Consider the following 19,291-nt stretch of genomic DNA (forward strand, 5'->3'; position numbering starts at 1 on the left):
GGGAGAAATAGATATGGGAAAATAAAGGAATAATACAATAAGTGGTGTCAGTCATGCTGTCAGATGCTGACAAATGCTGATCAGTGTGCTTGTAAGGCCCTGCCTTGCACCTGGTCCCTGCACTGTTCCACAGTACCCTGTTTCCTCATTAGACTCGATGTGTATTTTCTGACTGCTCTGCAGAGCCAGTGGGATCTGGTGGAGTCAGATGAGAAACCTTTTTGCACACTTGTCTGTGTGTATGAACATGTCTCTATGAGATAGCTGAAAAGTTGAGAGACAAAGGGCAAATAAGGTGTAATCAATATGGTGTTGATAAAGGTACCCTTTATCAAGGTATACTATGAAAACTTATCCTCTGGGGCTCAGTAATCAGTAATAAAAAGATTTATAGAATGTCTTATGGATAGGCCTTAGTTACCCTTAATGACCGCTTTTTTCCTCTAAAAATAAAAGTGACATAAGGTTAGCTATAATTTCACACTTGAATTTCTTAAAAAAGAAGAACCATAAGGCTGCAGGAAAACGTCACTTCCCAGTTGTCCTCTTCAGTTATGTTTCAAGCTTCCAGAACAATAGTTGTATTGAAAAACACATGGATTCTAACTTGGCTCATTCCTGGAGTGCTATGGTCATGAATTCCAATGCCTAAAATGATTCCTAATTATTTTTACCTTTGTATTAGATATTAGACAGAAGGAGGAGACCCTTCTATTCAGAGAGGTCAGTTTTATTAGAATGAAAACCACCAAAGGATAGGATAGGGACTTATGACCCTATATTTTCAGAAATAAGGGATGAGAATTTATGTTTTGGTTTTCTGTAGCCATCCATGTGGACAACATTGTAATATGCCAAGGTATGTGTCCAAAAGGTACAGGGGTACTTGTTCCCAGAGCCTGTAGAGACAGAGGCGCAGGGCAGGGACACCGTGGGACAGCCTGGGCTGCACAGGGCACAAGGATGTGCAGCAGCTGCAAGACAGCCCTGACAGAGCCAACTTGGGCAGCACTTTGGCCATGGCTGCTGGCCCTGGGCCTGAGGCAGGAGCAGGAGACAAGTGACCCTTGCAGGGCTGGGGTCTCATTGCCTCCTTGTCCCTGCTCAGCAGCCTGGCAGAGGCCGCCCCATGCTCCTGCCCTTGGCACTGCACATCCCCACATGCCAGTGCCCATCCCGGCAAGAGCCCTGAGCAAGGAGGGAGGGACAGGATCTGCCTGGCCAGGGGCTGGGGCTCAGGCCTTGGCCCTTTGCATTCCTCAAACACATCCAGGTGTGCTCAGCACCAGAGACACCTTTGCCTTCTTTGTCCACAGCTGGCATCACTGCCTCCTGTGTTCTGCTCAGACTGGAACGTAGGGACACTTTGTCAGTTGTGTTCCTCAGTGGGGCCCATTAAAACTTCAAGAAACTTCAGAGTTTCAATTTAAGTTTGAGTTCTTCAGAAGTTTTGTGAACACTCTCTCAGGGACTGAGTTTGATGTAAACAACACCAAATCCCTGAGAGGCTCATTAAAGTCCTTGGCTGTGTCTGTGCTGCTGAGCTTTAAAGGAACAGCTCTTCTCAGGACCAGCTCCTCTACCAGCCCAGCAGGGCAGAGGGCTCTGCCTGCAGGCACTGAGTGGACAGAAGCCAGGCAGAGACAGGCTGAAGGCAAACAGGATTGAGAAGACATTGAGCTGAGACTTCACTTGGGGAAAGATCTTCACAGCCCTGGGCATGGAGAGTGTGTGGGTGCAGGGCAATGTCCCCTGTGCTCCTGGAGGAATCTCCTGAAGTCATCAAACCCCACAGCCTGAGGGATGTGTCAGGAGTGTTTTGCGGAGAAAAGAAGAAACTTCACAACTTTATAAAAGTTGTAAAGCTCGGTATGCTTTTATTACGACACGTGCTGGACGCAAGTTTCTCAACAAGGCATGCGTACTTCTGAAGACTTTGGGTCTTCTTTTATTTCTTTTCTAAATGCATATGCATACAGTTTCACAATAAGTTCATACATATTCACTCTGCATGACATTTAGCACTAGTTCTTCTTTATCAAAGGAATTTTTATTTCTGGGGCAGATTGACTTTGTGGTCATTTCTGTTTTTCTTTCTCTGTCTCTGTTGTGTCTGGAATGCGGTTTTTCTTTCAGCTTTGGCCCTACAGACTCTTCACTTCTAGACACTTCACTTAATTCAGAATGGATCTTTACTCTGTCTCATTCCCCCCTTTCCTAGGAAATAAGTAAATTCTTTTACTTAATGAAAACTTTCACGACAATAAGTGTCTTTTAGTGCTTCACTATGTACGTTTGACAACGAGGTCAGTACAGCTATTCGTTGTAGCATTCTCTAGTTCTAAATTAACAATATAATAGATAATCTTAAGCTTATCTCAACTAATATTAGTAAAACTACAATGGGGTGGCACAACTTATTAAAGATTCTATTTGCAGTTGGTGACCACTCAAAGATCACATCCCACCAGTGATGATCTATATTTTGTTTTATTTTTTGTAGAACTCTGGTTATCTCTTTTGTATCATGTTGGACAGTAATTAAGGTTTTCTTTCTGCTTCTTTGGATTCTTTTCGAGTCTTCTAATAGGTTTTGGTGCTTAATTAATTGTTTTACTAATGTAAGGTTCATCTCACTAGGGGTAGGTGGTAGTCTGTGATACATTGTGTAATTGGCTTAAATCAGCTGGTGGGATGTTACTGGTACTAAATACGAAAAATCACACTCATTAATCTTAACAAAATTACAAATACAGAGATTAGAATGGTTTCTACTAGACAGAATAACATCATTGCTATCAATTTGTACAGCAGCACAAGCAGTTCTCAAGCATACACTTTTTTCTAGTATATACGAGCACAGTTTTCTGGTCAGTGACTGGATGAATTTCAAAGTGATAAATACTCTGTTCAGTGTCTAAACACACATCTTGAGCATTAATAGTATTGCTTTCACAAATGTATCTCATCTGTTTTCTAGTAATGCAGGATTCTAAGTTTACTGTCTGCCACTTTCTATTCATCTTTTGTGCCCACACTCTATGTTCTGAAGGATAGAGTATTGTTTTTTCATGGTTTAATCTTAGAGCAACGATGGGATGGATAACATAAACAGTGGCATTATGTATGGTAAGCACAAAGGCAGTTGCCACATTAGAAACAGGATCATAGGTGAAATTCACCATAGTCTGCCAGGACTGAAACTTCCTTTCAAAATCAATTGCATTATCCAACACAATTTCTTGAATTTCAGCTGCAAAATTACCTTCACCTCTTTCTCATATGATCAGAGCTGCTGTTGCTTGTATTTATAACTGTGCTTGTATACAACTGAAAGCTAAAGACACATTATCTTGAACTATACCAAGTGCTTTTACTATCAACTTGTGGTCTTGGTCTTCAGCTTTTTCATACTTCCTTACTTTGGCAGTACTTAGAAATCTGTCACTGGCTAGTTCCTAATGCCAATAGAGATTACTATAAAGGCTGCTTCAATTTTGTTAGGCTACCTGCTGCAGTGGCCAGTTTATTCACTAGTATTTCTGAATCAATTTCATTTAAAACTCCTAATCTTGTCTCTAATATGCTAGTTAGATGTTTGTTATGGGGAACAGGAACTGCTTTCTGTTTATGACCATCCCTACCTGCCAGAGGGATGTGCTGGGCTCACACTGCAAATTCAGACACACTTCACAAGTGTATCTGACAGAGGTTTAGGTCATATTTGAGGCAGATATTTGTTCTGAAATGTAGAGACTTCAGGGAATCTCTTTCTCTTTCTAAAGCACTTGATTTCTCAGATGTGTGGCAAGCAGGAATGTCTCTCTTGGTCTACAAAACTTCACTTACTTTGCCCCTAGCTTCAGGTCCAAGCCTCAAGTAAATAATGAAGGGGAAGTCTGAGAGAAGAGCCTAAATTCATTGCAGTGCCTCAGAAGAAACTGGGATCAGGTTTCTGCTACTTGAAAAACTCAGGACAAAAGTGATGCTCAAAATCTTACAGCCTGCTGCTGAGCTCTGAGGGGGGGGTCTCTCTCTCTGCCTCTTTTAAGCAGAATCCAACCACCTCAGACTGGGACAATCACTGATCTAAATCTCAGTAGGAAAAGGGATAGCTATAAATAAAGAAAATCACCTTTCTTGCTTGGGTTAATTTACCACCTGCAGTTCAGCACCCTTTACTAGCTATTGCTTGAGTGTTCAGCTAACTAGCTTGGAAAATTACTTAAGGAAACTGATTTCTTGGTGTTCTTGGTTTTAGGCACCAGGAGAGCTGGCTCTTTCTTTTCTTGTTCTGCTCCTGAGATATGCCTGTTTTTGTAACTATGTTGTCTAGCTCTCAAAGGAAGTTTTTAGGAAGGAGGAGCAGGCTGGTTGGATTGTTGAGATGTTAATTTGCATTATCAACTCTACACATTTGAGAGACCATTCTGGATTGAATAATAGCTGTTGTTCAGTCACATTCTTTACTATGTTAGGTTTAAGTTTGGAGTTTGGGTAGAGTCTGAACTAGTATGGGGTGTATAAGGCCTTGCTGTGGTAAAAAGTGCAGTGTCTACTTTGAATTCAAATGGAAGTCTGATAGCAATTCGAGCTCAAAGGCAGGTCACTTCTACAGGCTGTATCAAGGTGAAATTACACCAACAGTCTGATTCACTTAGGTTATCACAGACTTCTTGGTGTTCATATACACTAGGGGAGGTTCAGACATTAATTACATCTGGTCTCTCATAAGCTATCTTATTGATGACTGAGCACTTTACTTTGATTTCTTCTCTTCAGATTCTTTGAAGTGTTCACAGTTCTTGTTCTTGCTATTCTTGCTCTTCACATACTTGATTCTCGTGAATTACTACAGTGGATATTTTTAAATCTTTTATCTCAGAAGGTCTTCTCATGGATCTAGTACACTGATTAAATGCTAGGGATTAAGGCTATTCAGCATTGCTTTGGGTAGAGGTACTCTCCAGTTTTAAAACTTCAGTTATAATTCTATACAAAACAATCTTGTAAACTAAAGTATGAACTACTCTCGACTGCAATATACTCATTTTGCCCGAGTAAGTTTTAGTCTCAGTTCATTGTTTCTTGGTGTCACTCTTGAAGGGGCTTCTGGGCCTTCTTCACTTGAGAGTGATGGATCTAGGCATTCTGCTCCTTGATTTTGATTGCAGTGAAGGTGGTGTGAAGTACTTGCAGTGGTCTGTCCCACTGTGGTTCCGAAGTCTTCTCTGTAAGACTTAACATATACATCATCTCTAGGCAATTTAACTCCTTGCTCCGAGTTCCAGCCAGATGTTTCTCAATTACTCTGAGCTGTTTGCTTAATGCCACCATGTAGGTGGACATTCTGGACATTCCCTTTGTATTCTATATGGTCTTCTATAAGGCATTCCAAAAGGACTCAGCATTCCTTTAGCCCAAGGTTTAGTTTGAATTTGCAATAGTGCTAGTGGAAGAGCTTGGGCTAGGGTAGATTAACTTCTTGCCCTAGTCTTATGATTTGCTGCTTAATCAAATGATTCATTCTCTCCACCTGGCCGCTTGATTGGGGGTGGTATGGGGTGTGAAGTTCCTGATCTATGCCCAGTTGGCTAGTAATCTGTTGCACTATTTTGGAAATGAAATGTGATTCTTTATCTGAGGATATCGTGGCTGGAACTCTGAAGCGTGGTATTATTTCTTGTAAAAATACTCTGGTCACTTCTTGAGCTTTGATAGTTCTGGTGGGAAATGTTTCTGGCTACTCTGGAAATGTATCTATCAATACCAGTAAATACTGATACCCCCCTTTCCTTGGGAGCTCTGAAAAGGTAATTTGCCACTGCTGTACAGGCTCATGGCCTCTCCCAGTCTGACCGAGTTTCGGCCAGAGGGTATTTTGGGGTTAGTCTGGAGGCAAGAATCACATCGTCGGCTTACTTGAGTGATAGTGGCATATAAATTCTTGACAACGATACAACGATTGTTTCAATCAGATGTGTGATCTAGAAAGCTTGTGGAAATTACTGCGTCAAAGTCAACACTTCATTTTAATGCACTCTGTATCACTCACAGCCTTGGTCATTTCGAAAAAGGAGCCACACTCTATAAAAGGCTTCTAAGTAGTTAGGCTTTAATGTGCTTTCTAGTGCTTTTCCTTCACTAGTAACTACGAAAATGGGAAGGGATTACTAGCTCTCTTTCAATGGTAGCCCACCCCTTGCAGTTGTACATCTCTTTTGATTAGTATTATTGTATTATGGCTTACTTTCGAGGAAAATCTGTACCTCACCCTTTGCTGCTTTCTTTGCCTCTCTATCTGTGAGCTCATTTCTTTCTTCTAATTTTAAGCTCACTCTCTGGTGTTACTTAATATGCTTTTTCAGGTAGCTGAACTGCTTCTAGCAGCTGGATTGTCTCTTCTTTCTCTGTAAGGTCAGCAGTCTTCTCTCTTTCTAGATGGCTCTATGTGCATGTATTACTCTAAATGCATACTTTGAGTCTGTGCAGATGGTTATTCTCTTCCTTTTTTCCCTTTCTAGGGCACGGGTCAGGGCAAATATCTCAGCGTTCTGTGCAGAGGTCTCTGTTGGTAAGGGTTCAGACTCTATTACTTCTCTGTCGGTGGTCACTGCATACCCAGCATGTCGCTTCTCATTGGCAACGTAGCTGCTCTTGTCAGTGAACCAGGTCTCTGCATCGGCCAGAGGAGTGTCCTTTAGGTCTGGGCAGCTGGAGTAGGTAGCTTCAATGGTCTCTAGGCAACCGTGGTGTACTGCTTCTCTTTGATTTCTGCTGAGAAAGGAAGCTGGGTTGACAATATTAGTCACCACTATCTCTACATTGTCTTGCTCTACTATGATGGCCTGGTATTTCAGAAACCTCTGTGGTGAAAGCCAGTGGCCACTTTTTACTTCTAGTACTGCGGACACTGTGTGGGACACTAGCACAGTCATTTTTGTCTCAGGGTAAACTTGCGTGCTTCTTGAATATTCAGCACAACTGCTGCTACAGCTCCGAGGAAACTTGGCTATCTTTTGGCTGTTGCATCTAATTGCTTAGAGAAGTAAGCAACTGCCCTTCAGTATGGGCCCAAGTCCTGAGCTAATATTCCCTGGGCAATTCTTTGCGTGGAAAAATAGAAAGAATGGTTTACTTACATCTGGAAGTTTCAAAGCTGGAGCCGACATGAGGGCACTCTCTCTAGCTGGCGAAAGGCTCGTGTGGCGTCTTTTGTCTACTGGAGATCTCAATAAGAGCATAGAGGGGTCTGGCGAACAGTCTATAATTATAAACAGCTGGCACTACTCTACTATGCTTAAGAAGGTTCTGAGTTCTTTCGTTGTCTGGGATTTTAAGGTTTGGCATACGGCTTCTTTGCTTTAAAGTCTGCTGCTCAGCACTCACTTCTTACCCCAGGTAGATTACCTTCTGTTTCAATACCTGTGCTTTTTTCTTTGAGACTCTGCATCCTTGGAGTCTTAGGAAATTTAAAAGGCTTACTGTCTAGGCTTCTCTTGCTTTTCTCGTCTGACTGGCTACTAGAAGATCATCTACGTACTGCAACAGCCTCCTTTCCTCTTGTGGAGCTTCTCGGGACTCTGGGTCTTTGCAAGCTGTTCTCGAATCAGAGTGGGGAATTTTGAAGCCTTCAGGCACATGGACTATGTGAGCTTCAGTTTGAATGCAAAAATTTTTTGGCTGGCTTCGTGGATAGGGAGGCAAAAGAAGGCATCTCTTAGGCCTAAAACAGTGAACCAGGTTAGCTCAGGTGTTAAACAAGTTGGTAAAGTCTATGGATTTGCTACCACAGGGTATAAATTCTGTGTTATCTTATTGACAGCCTTTAATCTAGTACTATCAGTTATTGGGCTGATTCCTTCCTTATCTTCTTTTTGAGGGTACTACTCAGTTCTCACTAGTTGTGTTCTTTCCTTAAACTTGATGCTCATGGGGGAGCATCTTTCACTCTCCCTGGTACCGCAGAGGCCCATACCCTTGAAAACACTTGTTTACTTATTCTAATATCTCCTTACTAATGTCTTTAATTTCAGTGTCTGTTAATTTTGAGCTTAACCTCTTTATATCATTTGCCTCTAGAGTAACTTTTCTCATTTGAGAATGTTTAGCAAATTGAGCGAATTGTACAGAAGCTTTTAGGTACACATAGTACACATGTTACTTGAAAGGTTTGCACCAGTATGCCTTCTCAGACTGGCTAGTTGTTCATTCTCTACAACATAAACATTCTCTACAGGTATTAAAGCTTTATTTAAAACTGAATATATGACCCTTGTGTTGACAAAAATTCTTCCCTTTTGGGGAGGTCATCTTTACCCTTCCTCCCTTACCTTGGGAGGAGCCTTTAACAAATCATGTACTCATTTTGCGAACTGTGATTGCTTTTCATTTCAGCATGATAATCTTTGCCTGATTTCATACGTTGCTATCTTATGCTGCATGCTGAACAACATGTTTTGATTTGCTTTCTCTTTGCCTTGTTTCCTTTTTCAAGGGCCAAGACCAGAGGGTGGTCTGATCTTACAGTCTCTTTGCCATTTTCGGTGATTTCTTAAAACAAAAAGACATATCAGCATGCAAAAAACTCTATTCCATTTATCTTCTTATTTTAAAACAGTACTAACAGCAATGAAGTATTATAAATCTTTTTATTTTCTGAGCTGCTCTTACTGGCAACCCCTTCTCAGTGAGCCCCTCCCAAAAGGGGCTAATTTAGGAACCTGTTTGCATTTGCTCTGGTCAGTTCTCATTATTTATTTCTCCTTGCCCTATCTTGCTTCAACTCAAACCTTTTTACAGACACCTTCACAGTAGTTTCTCAGTTTTCTTCTTATACACACAGCTCCAGGTGGCAGGTATCAGATGTGATTCCCACACACAAGTTTTAAGACCTTAGGTTCTGAATCTGCTTGACTAGAAACTTCTAATTTACACTCGGGGTATGTGCTCTGACACTTATTAGAACAGCAAAACAGCAATACCAGTGTTTCTCATAAACACCACACTGCAATAATACTTGCACATCTAGCTTTTGCTCACAGGCCATTCTCGTGTTCTCTGGGGAGACGGGGCGGCCAGAGCTGTCCCTGTGCCCAGGAGACAGCCACTGTCACTCCACACAGCATGCTAATCAAAAACGTGACTTAGACACTATGTTCTGATCAAACAAAATATCAGTCTTTTCTAGTTCTCTTCTTGCACAATCTAATTAAGCACTGTGTCTACTTACACTTGTTTTACTGCTTTGCAAAAAGACTGTGCTAGTCACAGCACCTGCACCCTCCCCTCCTTTATCTCAAATTCACTAGAGCCAAGGCTTGAATTGCTGTGAGGGGGAGCATTCTTGGAATTCTTTTAACTCGCTTTATCGTAGTTAAGCATAAATCACCGTACTATAGTTCTCTTGTGTAAGATGCTGCTGTTGTTGCAACGAAATCTTAAAATCTCCACAAACACTACTATACAATCTGAGAATCAAATTACGACAATGCAGCGGAAGAAAATCACCACACAAAATCACTGGGAAGGGCATATTTCTCAAAGTGTTCGCTTTTCTCAACACAGCATAGCATACCATAATTCAGCATTTACTCACATCAATTTTCTTGGACACAATCAAAATAACAGCACACACTCTAGAGATCAAATCTAAACATCTAAGGCAAAGGAACTCTCTGAGCTCATACTCATGGTTAAAATGTACGAAATCTACACAAATCACTACATTTAAACACGATAAATACTATCACTGACATTCCTCCACTCGCTTCTCTGCAGGGCACTTCTCTCTCTGCCCTCGCAGCCTGCTGCAGCCAGTGTCTCAGGCCTCACTCGGCTGCTTCAAACACGGGTAGTACTGACTCCCCCCGGCACTGTAGGGCACTGTAGATCTGTAGATTTACTCTCTTTTATATACCATACACTTATCACTTGCACGATTACAAACACAGTGCACTGACTACAAAATGCACACATTAACTATACAGCAACACAGTGTCTGGACATCACACACACACACAAACAAAACACACACGGGCTCAGCGGTTCTGCTCCATCAGAATAATGAACCCCCAATACACACATACACGGGTTCACTTGGCTCACTTTCAGAACTGCTTGCGGTCTGCCCTATTAAAACGATGAACTTTGTCTCTACTACAGCTGCTCTGTCAGCTGAACCCAGAGGTCTCTGGGTGGTTTACTCCCTTGCTCTCTTTTCTCTCCCCCGGGGGCCCCTCAGTACATACCGTATCTTCCTCCGTAGGCCAGCAGGTCCTTGTCTGTCCTCACAGGTGGCAAGTTGAGATGAGCGGAGCCCCACCAGGAAAAAATCCTAGAGCGCGCCTTGGAGGTCCGTCTATCCCCCCTGCCCCTGCGGGGACAGAGAACTCCTGGCTGGCTTGCCATCATGTTTTGTGGAGAAAAGAAGAAACCTCACAACTTTATAAAAGTTGTAAAGCCCGGTATGCTTTTATTACGACGCGTGCTGGATGCAAGTCCCCCAACAAGGCATGCGTGCCTCTGAAGACCTCGGGTCTTCTTTTATCTCCCTTCCAAATGCATATGCATACAGTTTCACAATAAGTTCATACAGATTCATTCTGCGACATTTAGCACCAGTTCTCCTTTATCAAAGGAATGTTTATGTCTGGGGCAGATTGACCTTGTGGTCATTTATGTTTTTCTTTCTCTGTCTCCTTGCTGTCTCTGGAATGTGGCTTTTCCTTCAGCTTTGGCCCCACAGACCCCTCACCTCTTCCAGACACTTCACCTAATTCAGAATGGATCTTTACCCTGTCTCAGGAGGACTCTCTCAGTTTGTCTGTGGCACAGGAAGAGGAGGAGGAGGAGGAGGAGAAGGAGGAGGAGGAGGATGTGCTGCAGAGCGGGGCTGTCCTGGGCACGGTCAGAGGGACAGGTCAGGATGGCTCCTGCTGCCAGGGACTGCTGCAGGGAGTGAAGCTGAGGTTGCACCAGGGCTGCTCAGAGCCACAGATCATGCCCAGCTCATTTCTGAAGGGACTTGTCATGTGCTCATTCAGGGCAGGAGTTTCCTGCTTAGGTCTCTGCTTTCCTGAATCTGTGCTCCCACTTTTCCCTGGCTCAGCTTGGTGGCAATGGAAACTCAGATGTGCAGGGTAGAGCAGGGGCTGAGGCTCTTAAACTACCACCCTGAGGATTCCTGGGAACCTCAGCAAGTGCCTGCACCTGCCCAGTCTCCAGATCCATGCAGCATCACCTTTCCATGGTGCCCAGGCTGGGGGAGCTGTTTTTAATCCCTGCAGGGCTGAGCAGCTGCAGGGCAGGGCTGGCCCAGGGGCTGGGCTGGGCTCTGGCAGCTCTGGCAGGGAAGGAGCCCGGGGCCACAGGAGCAGCTGGGGCTGGAACAGCTCCAGCAGCAGAGCCGTGGGCAGGCAGGGAGGGAGGCAGTGCTGAGGGAAGCCCTGCTGCAGGGCAGATGTGGCACCTGCTGAGCCTGCCCTGCAGGGCACACACTGCCCTGAGCAGCACAGCTCTTGTGTCCCCTCGCAGCAAGCACCGCCCTCAGCCCGGGAGCTCGGGGCCCTCAGTCCCTCCTGGGCCAAGCAGAGCAGCCCCAGAGATGAAGGGCATCTCTGCGGCCATGTGCCCATTCCCTGCTGACCAGGGCCTGAGGGCCACTGTCCTGCCCTGCTGCTGCCTGCCAGGGGCTGGGCAGGGCTGGCCAGGGAAAGGCTTTTCCTCAGGCCCGGCTCCCTCTCTCTCTCCTTGCCTTGCCCAGGTGCTGCTGGCATTGCTGAGGGGCTCTCTGCAATGGCAGTTCCAGCTGCAGGGCCAGGCCCAGCCCTTGGGCTCCTCCTGTGCAGGCTGAGCACAGCAATGGGGTGTCCCAGCTCCCTGTGCCCAGGGAGCTCTGGGCAGGGCAGCCTGGGAGGCTGGCAATGAGCCCACTCTCCTGATTCTGACAAGGGGCAGGTGTTTAGTGGGAGCAAAGGGTCTGTGAGAAAGGGCTCTGCCTTTTCTGTGAGAAATCTCCCCCCAGTTGTCCCTGTATTTTCTCTTTCTGTAGGTCGAAATGTGCAGACACAGCAAATGTCCAACAGCAGCTCCATCAGCCACTTCCTCCTGCTGGCATTGGCAGACACGCGGCAGCTGCAGCTCCTGCACTTCTGCCTCTTGCTGGGCATCTCCCTGGCTGCCCTCCTGGGCAACGGCCTCATCATCAGCGCCGTAGCCTGCGGCCACCACCTGCACACGCCCATGTTCTTCTTCCTGCTCAACCTGGCCCTCAGCGACCTGGGCTGCATCTGCACCACTGTCCCCAAAGCCATGCACAATTCCCTCTGGGACACCAGGGACATCTCCTACACAGGATGTGCTGCACAGCTGTTTCTGTTTTTGTTTTTCTTCTCAGAAGAGGTTTTCCTCCTGACCGTCATGTGCTACGACCGCTATGTGTCCATCTGCAAACCCCTGCAATATGGGACCCTCCTGGGCAGCAGAGCTTGTGCCCACATGGCAGCAGCTGCCTGGGCCAGTGCCTTTCTCAATGCTCTGCTGCACACAGCCAATACATTTTCATTGCCCCTGTGTAAAGGCAATGCCCTGGGTCAATTCTTCTGTGAAATCCCACAGATCCTCAAGCTCTCCTGCTCCAAATCCTACCACAGGGAACTTGGGCTCCTTGTGGTTGGTGCATCCTTAGCCTTTGGTTGTTTCGTGTTCATGGTTTTCTCCTATGTGCAGATCTTAAGGGCCGTGCTGAGGATCCCCTCTGAGCAGGGACGGCACAAAGCCTTTTCCACCTGCCTCCCTCACCTGGCCGTGGTATCCCTGTTCATCAGCACTGGCTTTTTTGCCTACCTGAAACCCTCTTCCATCTCGTCCCCACCCCTGGATCTGGCCCTGTCAGTTCTGTACTCGGTGGTGCCTCCAACCCTGAACCCCCTCATCTACAGCCTGAGGAACCAGGAGCTCAAGGCTGCAGTCTGGAGACTGATGACTAGACAAAGCATTAAACGGATGGACAGTTTCTGAAATTAACTTGTAATAAAAGTTCTCTTTCATAATTCTTGTTGGTTTCATTTTAGAGCTTCTTTTTCATTGTTTACCTTTTTTTAATGTTGCCCCTTAACGAAAGCCATCAATTTTGCCATATTTTATTTTGTTTCTCCACACTTTCATAGTGACCCACAGACTGTGTCAGTGAGGAGCTGTGCTCTTGATAGCTTTAAATGAAATAAACTATTTATTTCATTTGATGCTATCATAAACATAGCACGTCACTGCCACACTCCAGAAAAATTTTCCCTGGAGATCCCCCTTTGTTGCCTTATCTGCACAGTGCAGCAATGCCTATGTGCAGAGCTGGGGGCAGATCAGGGCTGGCCCAGCAGCTGTGCCCAGCAGCAGCAGCACTTGGTGTTGCCACTGCTGCTGCCATGGCCCTGCCATCAGCCCCTAAGGCCAGTAAGGGCTTGGGGACACCAGGGAAACCACTCAGCTTTGTCCTGGCCTCTGCAGTCAGCCAGAAAGTTTGTTCCCATCAGCTGGGAGTTTCCTGTCCCACTGCAGACGCTGTTGCTCAGAGCCAGGGCTGCCTGGCTCCCACCCCCAAACTGCCCTGAGCATTTCCTTTGCTTCACCTTTGATTTCTTTACTCTTCCTGCTACAAATTTCTTCCTATTGCCCACCCCTGTTCCCTCCCCTGCAAACAGCCCATTCCTGTTTGCCCTTTCCTCTCTGGCCCCACTCCCCATTGCAGTTCCTGACTTGGCCCCATGGGAACGTCCCTTGGGCAGCAGGATCATCCTACCAGTGCTGCAGGAATTGTCTGCAGGCTCCTGCAGTGACTGGTGCTGCTCCCTTGCCAGAGGCACCCCAGGCCAGGGGGGCACATCTGGGCTGCTGTGTCTGCCTCTGGGGCTCCCTGTTCTGGGCAGTGAGGAGGAGCTGCAGAGGCTCTGCAGGACTGACAGGATGGGCTTTGGGGCTGGCAGGAGAAGCTGAGGGACCTGGGCTGCTGGAGCTTCTCAAGAGGAGGCCCAGGGCTCATCGTGCAACTGCTCCAAGGGTGGTTTCAGAGAATCCCAGAATCAGCAAAGGTGGAAGAGGCCATGGATATCATCAAGTCCTACCTGTGCCCTCACACTGCTTTTTCTCCCCTGACCCTCCTCTTCTTTAGGGAAAACAACCCCAGCTCTCTCAGTCGCTCCTCACAGGACTTGTGTTCCAGACCCTTCCCCAGCCTTGTTACCCTTCTCTGGACACGCTCCAGCCCCTCCATGTCCTTCCTAAATTGGGGGCCCAGAACTGCAAACAGCACTCGAGGTGCTGCCCAAGCAGTGCTAAGCACAGGGGAAGAATCCCTGACCTGCTCCTTCTGGCCACACCATTCCTGATCCAGGCCAGGAGCCATTGGCCTGCTTGCCCACCTGGGCACACTGCTGGCTCATGTCCAGCCTGCTGTCCATCAGTGCCCCCAGGTCCCTTTCTGCCTGGCTGCTCTCCAGCCACTCTGTCTCCAGCCTGTATTGCTGCAGGGGTTGTTGTGGCCAATGTGCAGGACCTTGGACTTGTTAAACCTCACCTTGTTGGATTTGGTGCCCGGATCAGGCTTCTCCAGGGCCCTGGGCAGAGCCCTCCTACCATCCAGCAGATCTACATTCCCAGCCAGCTCGGTGTCACCACAGTTCCATGAGGCCCCAGAGTGTCCCCATGGTCTCCATGATTCCATGAGGTCTTCCAGTGTCACAATGTCCCATTTTGTTCCATGGGATCCCTGGGTGTCACAAATTCCCTGGGATCCTTGGGCCCTGCAGTGTCACAGTGGCCCTTGGTCCCCCAAGGCCCTACAGTGTCACATTGTATCCTTTGTTCCATGAGGTCTGGCAGTGGAGCAATGCTCTCCTTGGTTCCACAGTGTCACAATGGCCTCTTGGTTCCAAGGGCCACCACGGTGTCAAACATATTTTCTTCATTCCAGGAATCCCTGAGGAGCAGCACTGGCCCCTTGGTTCCATGGGGCCCTGCAGTGTCACAATGGCCCCATCATGACACCAGGTCCTGCTCTGTCACAATGCTCTGCATGGTTCCACAAGGCCCTGCAGGGTCACAGTGGCCTCTGTGGTTCCCTGAGGCCTCAGAGTGCCACACTGAATTCTTTGTTGCTGCAGTGTCACAATGGAGTTCTGGTGACACAAGATCCTGCAGTGTCACCAAGGACCCTTGGTTCCATGGGGCACCACAGTGTCACAATTGTTCCCTCAGTTCCAAGAGTCCTTGCAATGGCGCAATGGCCCCTTGATACCATTGTCCCCAGGCTCTCCCAAGGGTCTTCTTGATTCTGCAGTGGTAAAATGGCCCCTCAGTTCCACAAGGCCCTGCAGTGTCACAGTGGCCTCTGTGGTTCCTCCAGGACCCAGACTGGCACCATGGACTCCTTGCTTCCATTCAGCCCCACAGTGTCCCAATGGCCCCTTGGCTCTGTGCTGCCATGTCCTACACAGTGTCACCATGGTCCTCTTAGTGCCACCAGGCCCCGCAGTGTCACAATGGCTCCTTGTTTCCCCAGGGTCCTGCAGTGCCACAATCATCAGAGAATCAACCAGGCTGCAAAAGACCTTAGAGAGCATCAAGTCCAACCTGGGACCCAACACCACCTTGTCACCCAGGTCATGGCACTGAGTGCCACATCCAGTCTTTCCTTAAACACTTCCAGGGGTGGTGACTCACCCACCTCCCTGGGAAGCCCATTCCAATGCCGCACCACAGAATCACAGAATCCTGGTGCTCCTGGCCACACCATCCCTGATCCATTGGAGGGCCAGGTTGAATGAGGGAAATGATGGGGAGAGGATAGGGACAAAGTGTTCTAGGTTTTCAGCCATGAAGTGTCTTGATTTTCATATCTGTTCAGACTGCATTAGAAGGTGCTGGGGGTCAATATCAGTTGGATATTGCTGAGATCAATCTAGAAACAGGAAAAGAAAACTTTAAAAAACGGTACTCTCTGCAATGTTTTCACTATAGGATATTCACCTTGAATACACTTCTGAAATCCGTCTAATCAACCACACTAAGAACTGAAACCTTGAATGATTCCCAGGAACTTTTCTTGTTCAGGTATTTTGAATGACTGTTTATGCACTCTTCTTTCTGAATTCCTGAAGTGAAGAGATCAAGAAAGAAGAGGCCTCTGGAGTAGTATAATTCATTATCAGAAACCTCCAAGTGTCTGAGGATCCATCCCCATCAGGGCAGCAATGAACAGAAATGGGCACAGCTTTGTGATTTCCCCAGCTTTGGCATGGGCCCTGGGCCTGGAGCAGTAGCAGCTCTTGAAGGCCCCAAGGCTGCAGCTCTTGTGCTGCCCTGAGCAGATGGGATGGCAGCAGGGGCTGCAGAGCTCTCAGCACCTCAGCCCAAGGGGAGCAGGGCAGCCAGGGAGCCTCCTTTGGCCTTGGCCTAGCACCTTCCCCCATAACTGGGGCTGAGTCCTGTGGCAGCTGCAGCTGCTGCTGTGCCCTTGCCAGGGGCTGAGGCCATGGGGCCAGTGCCCAGAGCAGCCTGGCCTGAGCAGAGCTGTGGGGCCAGAGCCGGCTGGGCTGGGCTGGGCTGGGCTGGGCTGGGCTGGGCTGGGCTGGGCTGGGCTGGGGAGAGGTCCTTGGTGCTGCCCAGAGCTCAGGGCAGCTGGCAGAGCTTGCAGGGAGCTGGGCTGGGCTCTGAGAGCCTGGCCCAGAAACCATCAGTGTCCATCTCAGCCTGGCTGAGTGTGCAGGGGCAGGACTCAGGCCAGGCCTTGTGGGGCAGGGCCAGCGCCTGTGCAAGGCATTGCAAACAGGCAAGTGGCCCAGAGAGGAGGCTGCTCTGTGCCCTTGGTGGCATGGACAGAGCAGGGAGGGGGCCCAGGACATTTGTCAGCACCAGCCTCTGTGCCCAGCCCTTGGCAGCCCTGGCTGCTGAGCCCAGCTTTGGCCTGGGCTGAGTTTGGCTGTGGCCCAGCTCCATCCTCCTGCAGGCCTAGGGCCTGTTCCCGGCCATGGCCAGCCCTGGCTGCCTCTCTGCTGGCCCAGAGGCCAGCAGAGCCCGGGGCAGGGCTGTCTGTGCAGCTCCACAGGTGCCACGGGCTCTGCAGGAGCTGGCAGAGGCTGCCCAGCAGGGAGGCCATGGGGCACAGAGCCCCAAGGCTGCCGTGGGCACCACGGCACAGGGGCCGTTCCCAGCCGCAATGCTCCTGGCCTGGGCTGGGCCTGCACAGGGGCTGGGCCACCATGGCTGGGTGAGCACAGGGCCACAAAGGGGCCACGCAGCCGCTGCCGGGGCTGACAGCAAGGCCAGGCACACACAAGCAATTGCTGAGCATGGCCTGCGCTGGCCAGGCCTGACTGTGCCAAAGGCAGAGGTCAGCTGCCCTTGGGGGCTGCAGCAACAGTCCAGAGCCCAAAGAGCCTCCATGGCTGTGCTGGAGACCAAGGCTGCAGGAGGGAAATGCAGGGCTGCTGAGGGATGGGGAGGACATTGAATTCCAGCACGCACCTCAGCTCTCTGATGACCCCAGCACCATGCTGGGCCCTGTTTCAGACTGGAGCAGAGCAGATGTTTATGAGACAGGAGCCCTGCAGGGCTGTCAGGGACCTGCAGCTTGCAAGGTGCTCTGCTCTCCCTCAGGTGCTCTCAGAGAGATCCAATACCAGTTTGGCACCTCAGGGCACAAGTGGCACTGCCTGTTCATTGGCACACAACTGATATCTACCTGGAAAGGGACACAGGTTTTAATACCTGTAGTTTCATAATATACAAACAAATCTTTACTGTCTCGGTCATCTCGGGGCGGACAAGACCGTGTCCCTGCACTGAGCTGTGCTGCGGAACAGGGCCTCGGAGCTAGGCCGCGGAGCTGTGTCGCAGAGCTGTGCAGCGGAGCTGTGCCGCGGAGCCGGCCTCAGAGCTGGGCCACGGAGCTGTGCCGCGGAGCTGTGCCACGGAGCTAGGCCGCGGAGGTGAGCTTCGGAGCTGTGCCGCGGAGTTGTGTCGTGGAGCTGTACTGTGGAGCTGTGCTTTGCTCCTCCCTTCCCTGCATTCTGCATCCCTCAAAGAGTCTCTGCTACCTCCTTAGCAGCTCTGCGGCGCCGACTTGCTGCTGGAGAATTCCTGGAACTCTGAAACCCCAGATTTCCAAATCCTTGAATTTCCAAATCTCTACATTCTTGAACCCCTGGACTCCTGTAACCTCGGATTTTGGAATCCTTGGATTCCTAAACTCTCGGATTTCCTGAATCCCCGGATTCCTGAACCTCTGGATTTTGAATCCCCTGCCGTCTGGTTGTTTCTGAGGTGTTTGTTAATAATGGTTTCTACAAGATCAAAAGCTGTGGCTGGTATAAGTGATCAAGTTGGGCCCTCCAAAAAGGACGTGAGTGTACAGACCCATCCCTGCCCAGAGTGTTTGAGTTTATTGGTGGCATCAGGGAGTGCTGTGGAGGAAAACTGCTTGCGCTGTGAACAAGTGAATGACCTTTCACTGGTGGCTGAGCTTAGGGAGGAAGTTGAAAGGTTAAGGAGTATTAGGGAAAGTGAAAGGGAGATAGATTGGTGGAGTTCAGCCCTATCATCTTTAAGGGAGGTTACTAATCAAGAGACTGAGGACTTATATGCCTACCACTCTCAGACGATAGAAGGGCATCTGGTGGATGAAGAGGAATGGAAACGGGTCCCTGTGCGGGGTGGTAAAAATGAAAAGACCTGCCCCCCTCCATCATCCAGCCAAGTAACACTTTAGAACAGGTATGAGATTTTGGATCCAGAGATACAACTAGATGGTTTAGGAGTGAATTGTCTGCCTAGTGAACCCCCTAATTATGATTCACCTGCAACACGAATTATTACCTCTAGTACCAAGAAGAAAAGAAGGGTAATCGTTGTAGGTGATTCCCTCTTGAAGGGAACTGAAGGCCCTATATGTCGACCAGACCCATCCCACAGGGAAGTTTGTTGCCTCCCTGGGGCCCGGGTACAAAATATTACTGAGAGACTTCCTGGACTGATTCAGCCCTCTGATTATTACCCACTGCTGATACTCCAGGCTGGCAGTGATGAGATCAAGAAGAGGAGCGTTAAGGCAATCAGAAAGGACTTTAAGGTACTGGGTCAGGTAATTGACAGGGCAGGAGCACAGGTAGTGTTGTGCTCAGTCCCTGTGGTGGCGGAGGATAACGATGAAAGAAACAGAAGAATCCGTATCATCAACAAGTGGCTTAAGGGTTGGTGTCATCGCCATAATTTTGGATTTTATGATCATGGCGAAACT

The 19,291-nt window shown here is 48.3% G+C and overlaps 1 protein-coding gene across 1 annotated transcript; it reads left to right on the forward strand.

Annotated features, from left to right (window-relative positions):
* The first annotated feature begins 12,075 nt into the window (after window positions 1-12,075).
* LOC131096434 (olfactory receptor 14A16-like) lies at window positions 12,076-13,020 on the forward strand. Its single transcript, XM_058044770.1, has one exon. The coding sequence runs from the start codon at window positions 12,076-12,078 to the stop codon at window positions 13,018-13,020; it is 945 nt and encodes a 314-aa protein (XP_057900753.1).
* Window positions 13,021-19,291: the final 6,271 nt, after the last annotated feature.

Source organism: Melospiza georgiana, unplaced genomic scaffold (genome assembly GCF_028018845.1).
Source record: "Melospiza georgiana isolate bMelGeo1 unplaced genomic scaffold, bMelGeo1.pri scaffold_29, whole genome shotgun sequence".
Taxonomy (NCBI): domain Eukaryota; kingdom Metazoa; phylum Chordata; class Aves; order Passeriformes; family Passerellidae; genus Melospiza; species Melospiza georgiana.

Bases quoted from the DNA above. Each gene is read 5' to 3' on its own strand.
- LOC131096434 (XM_058044770.1), top strand. From the start codon at position 12,076: ATGTCCAACAGCAGCTCCATCAGCCACTTCCTCCTGCTGGCATTGGCA.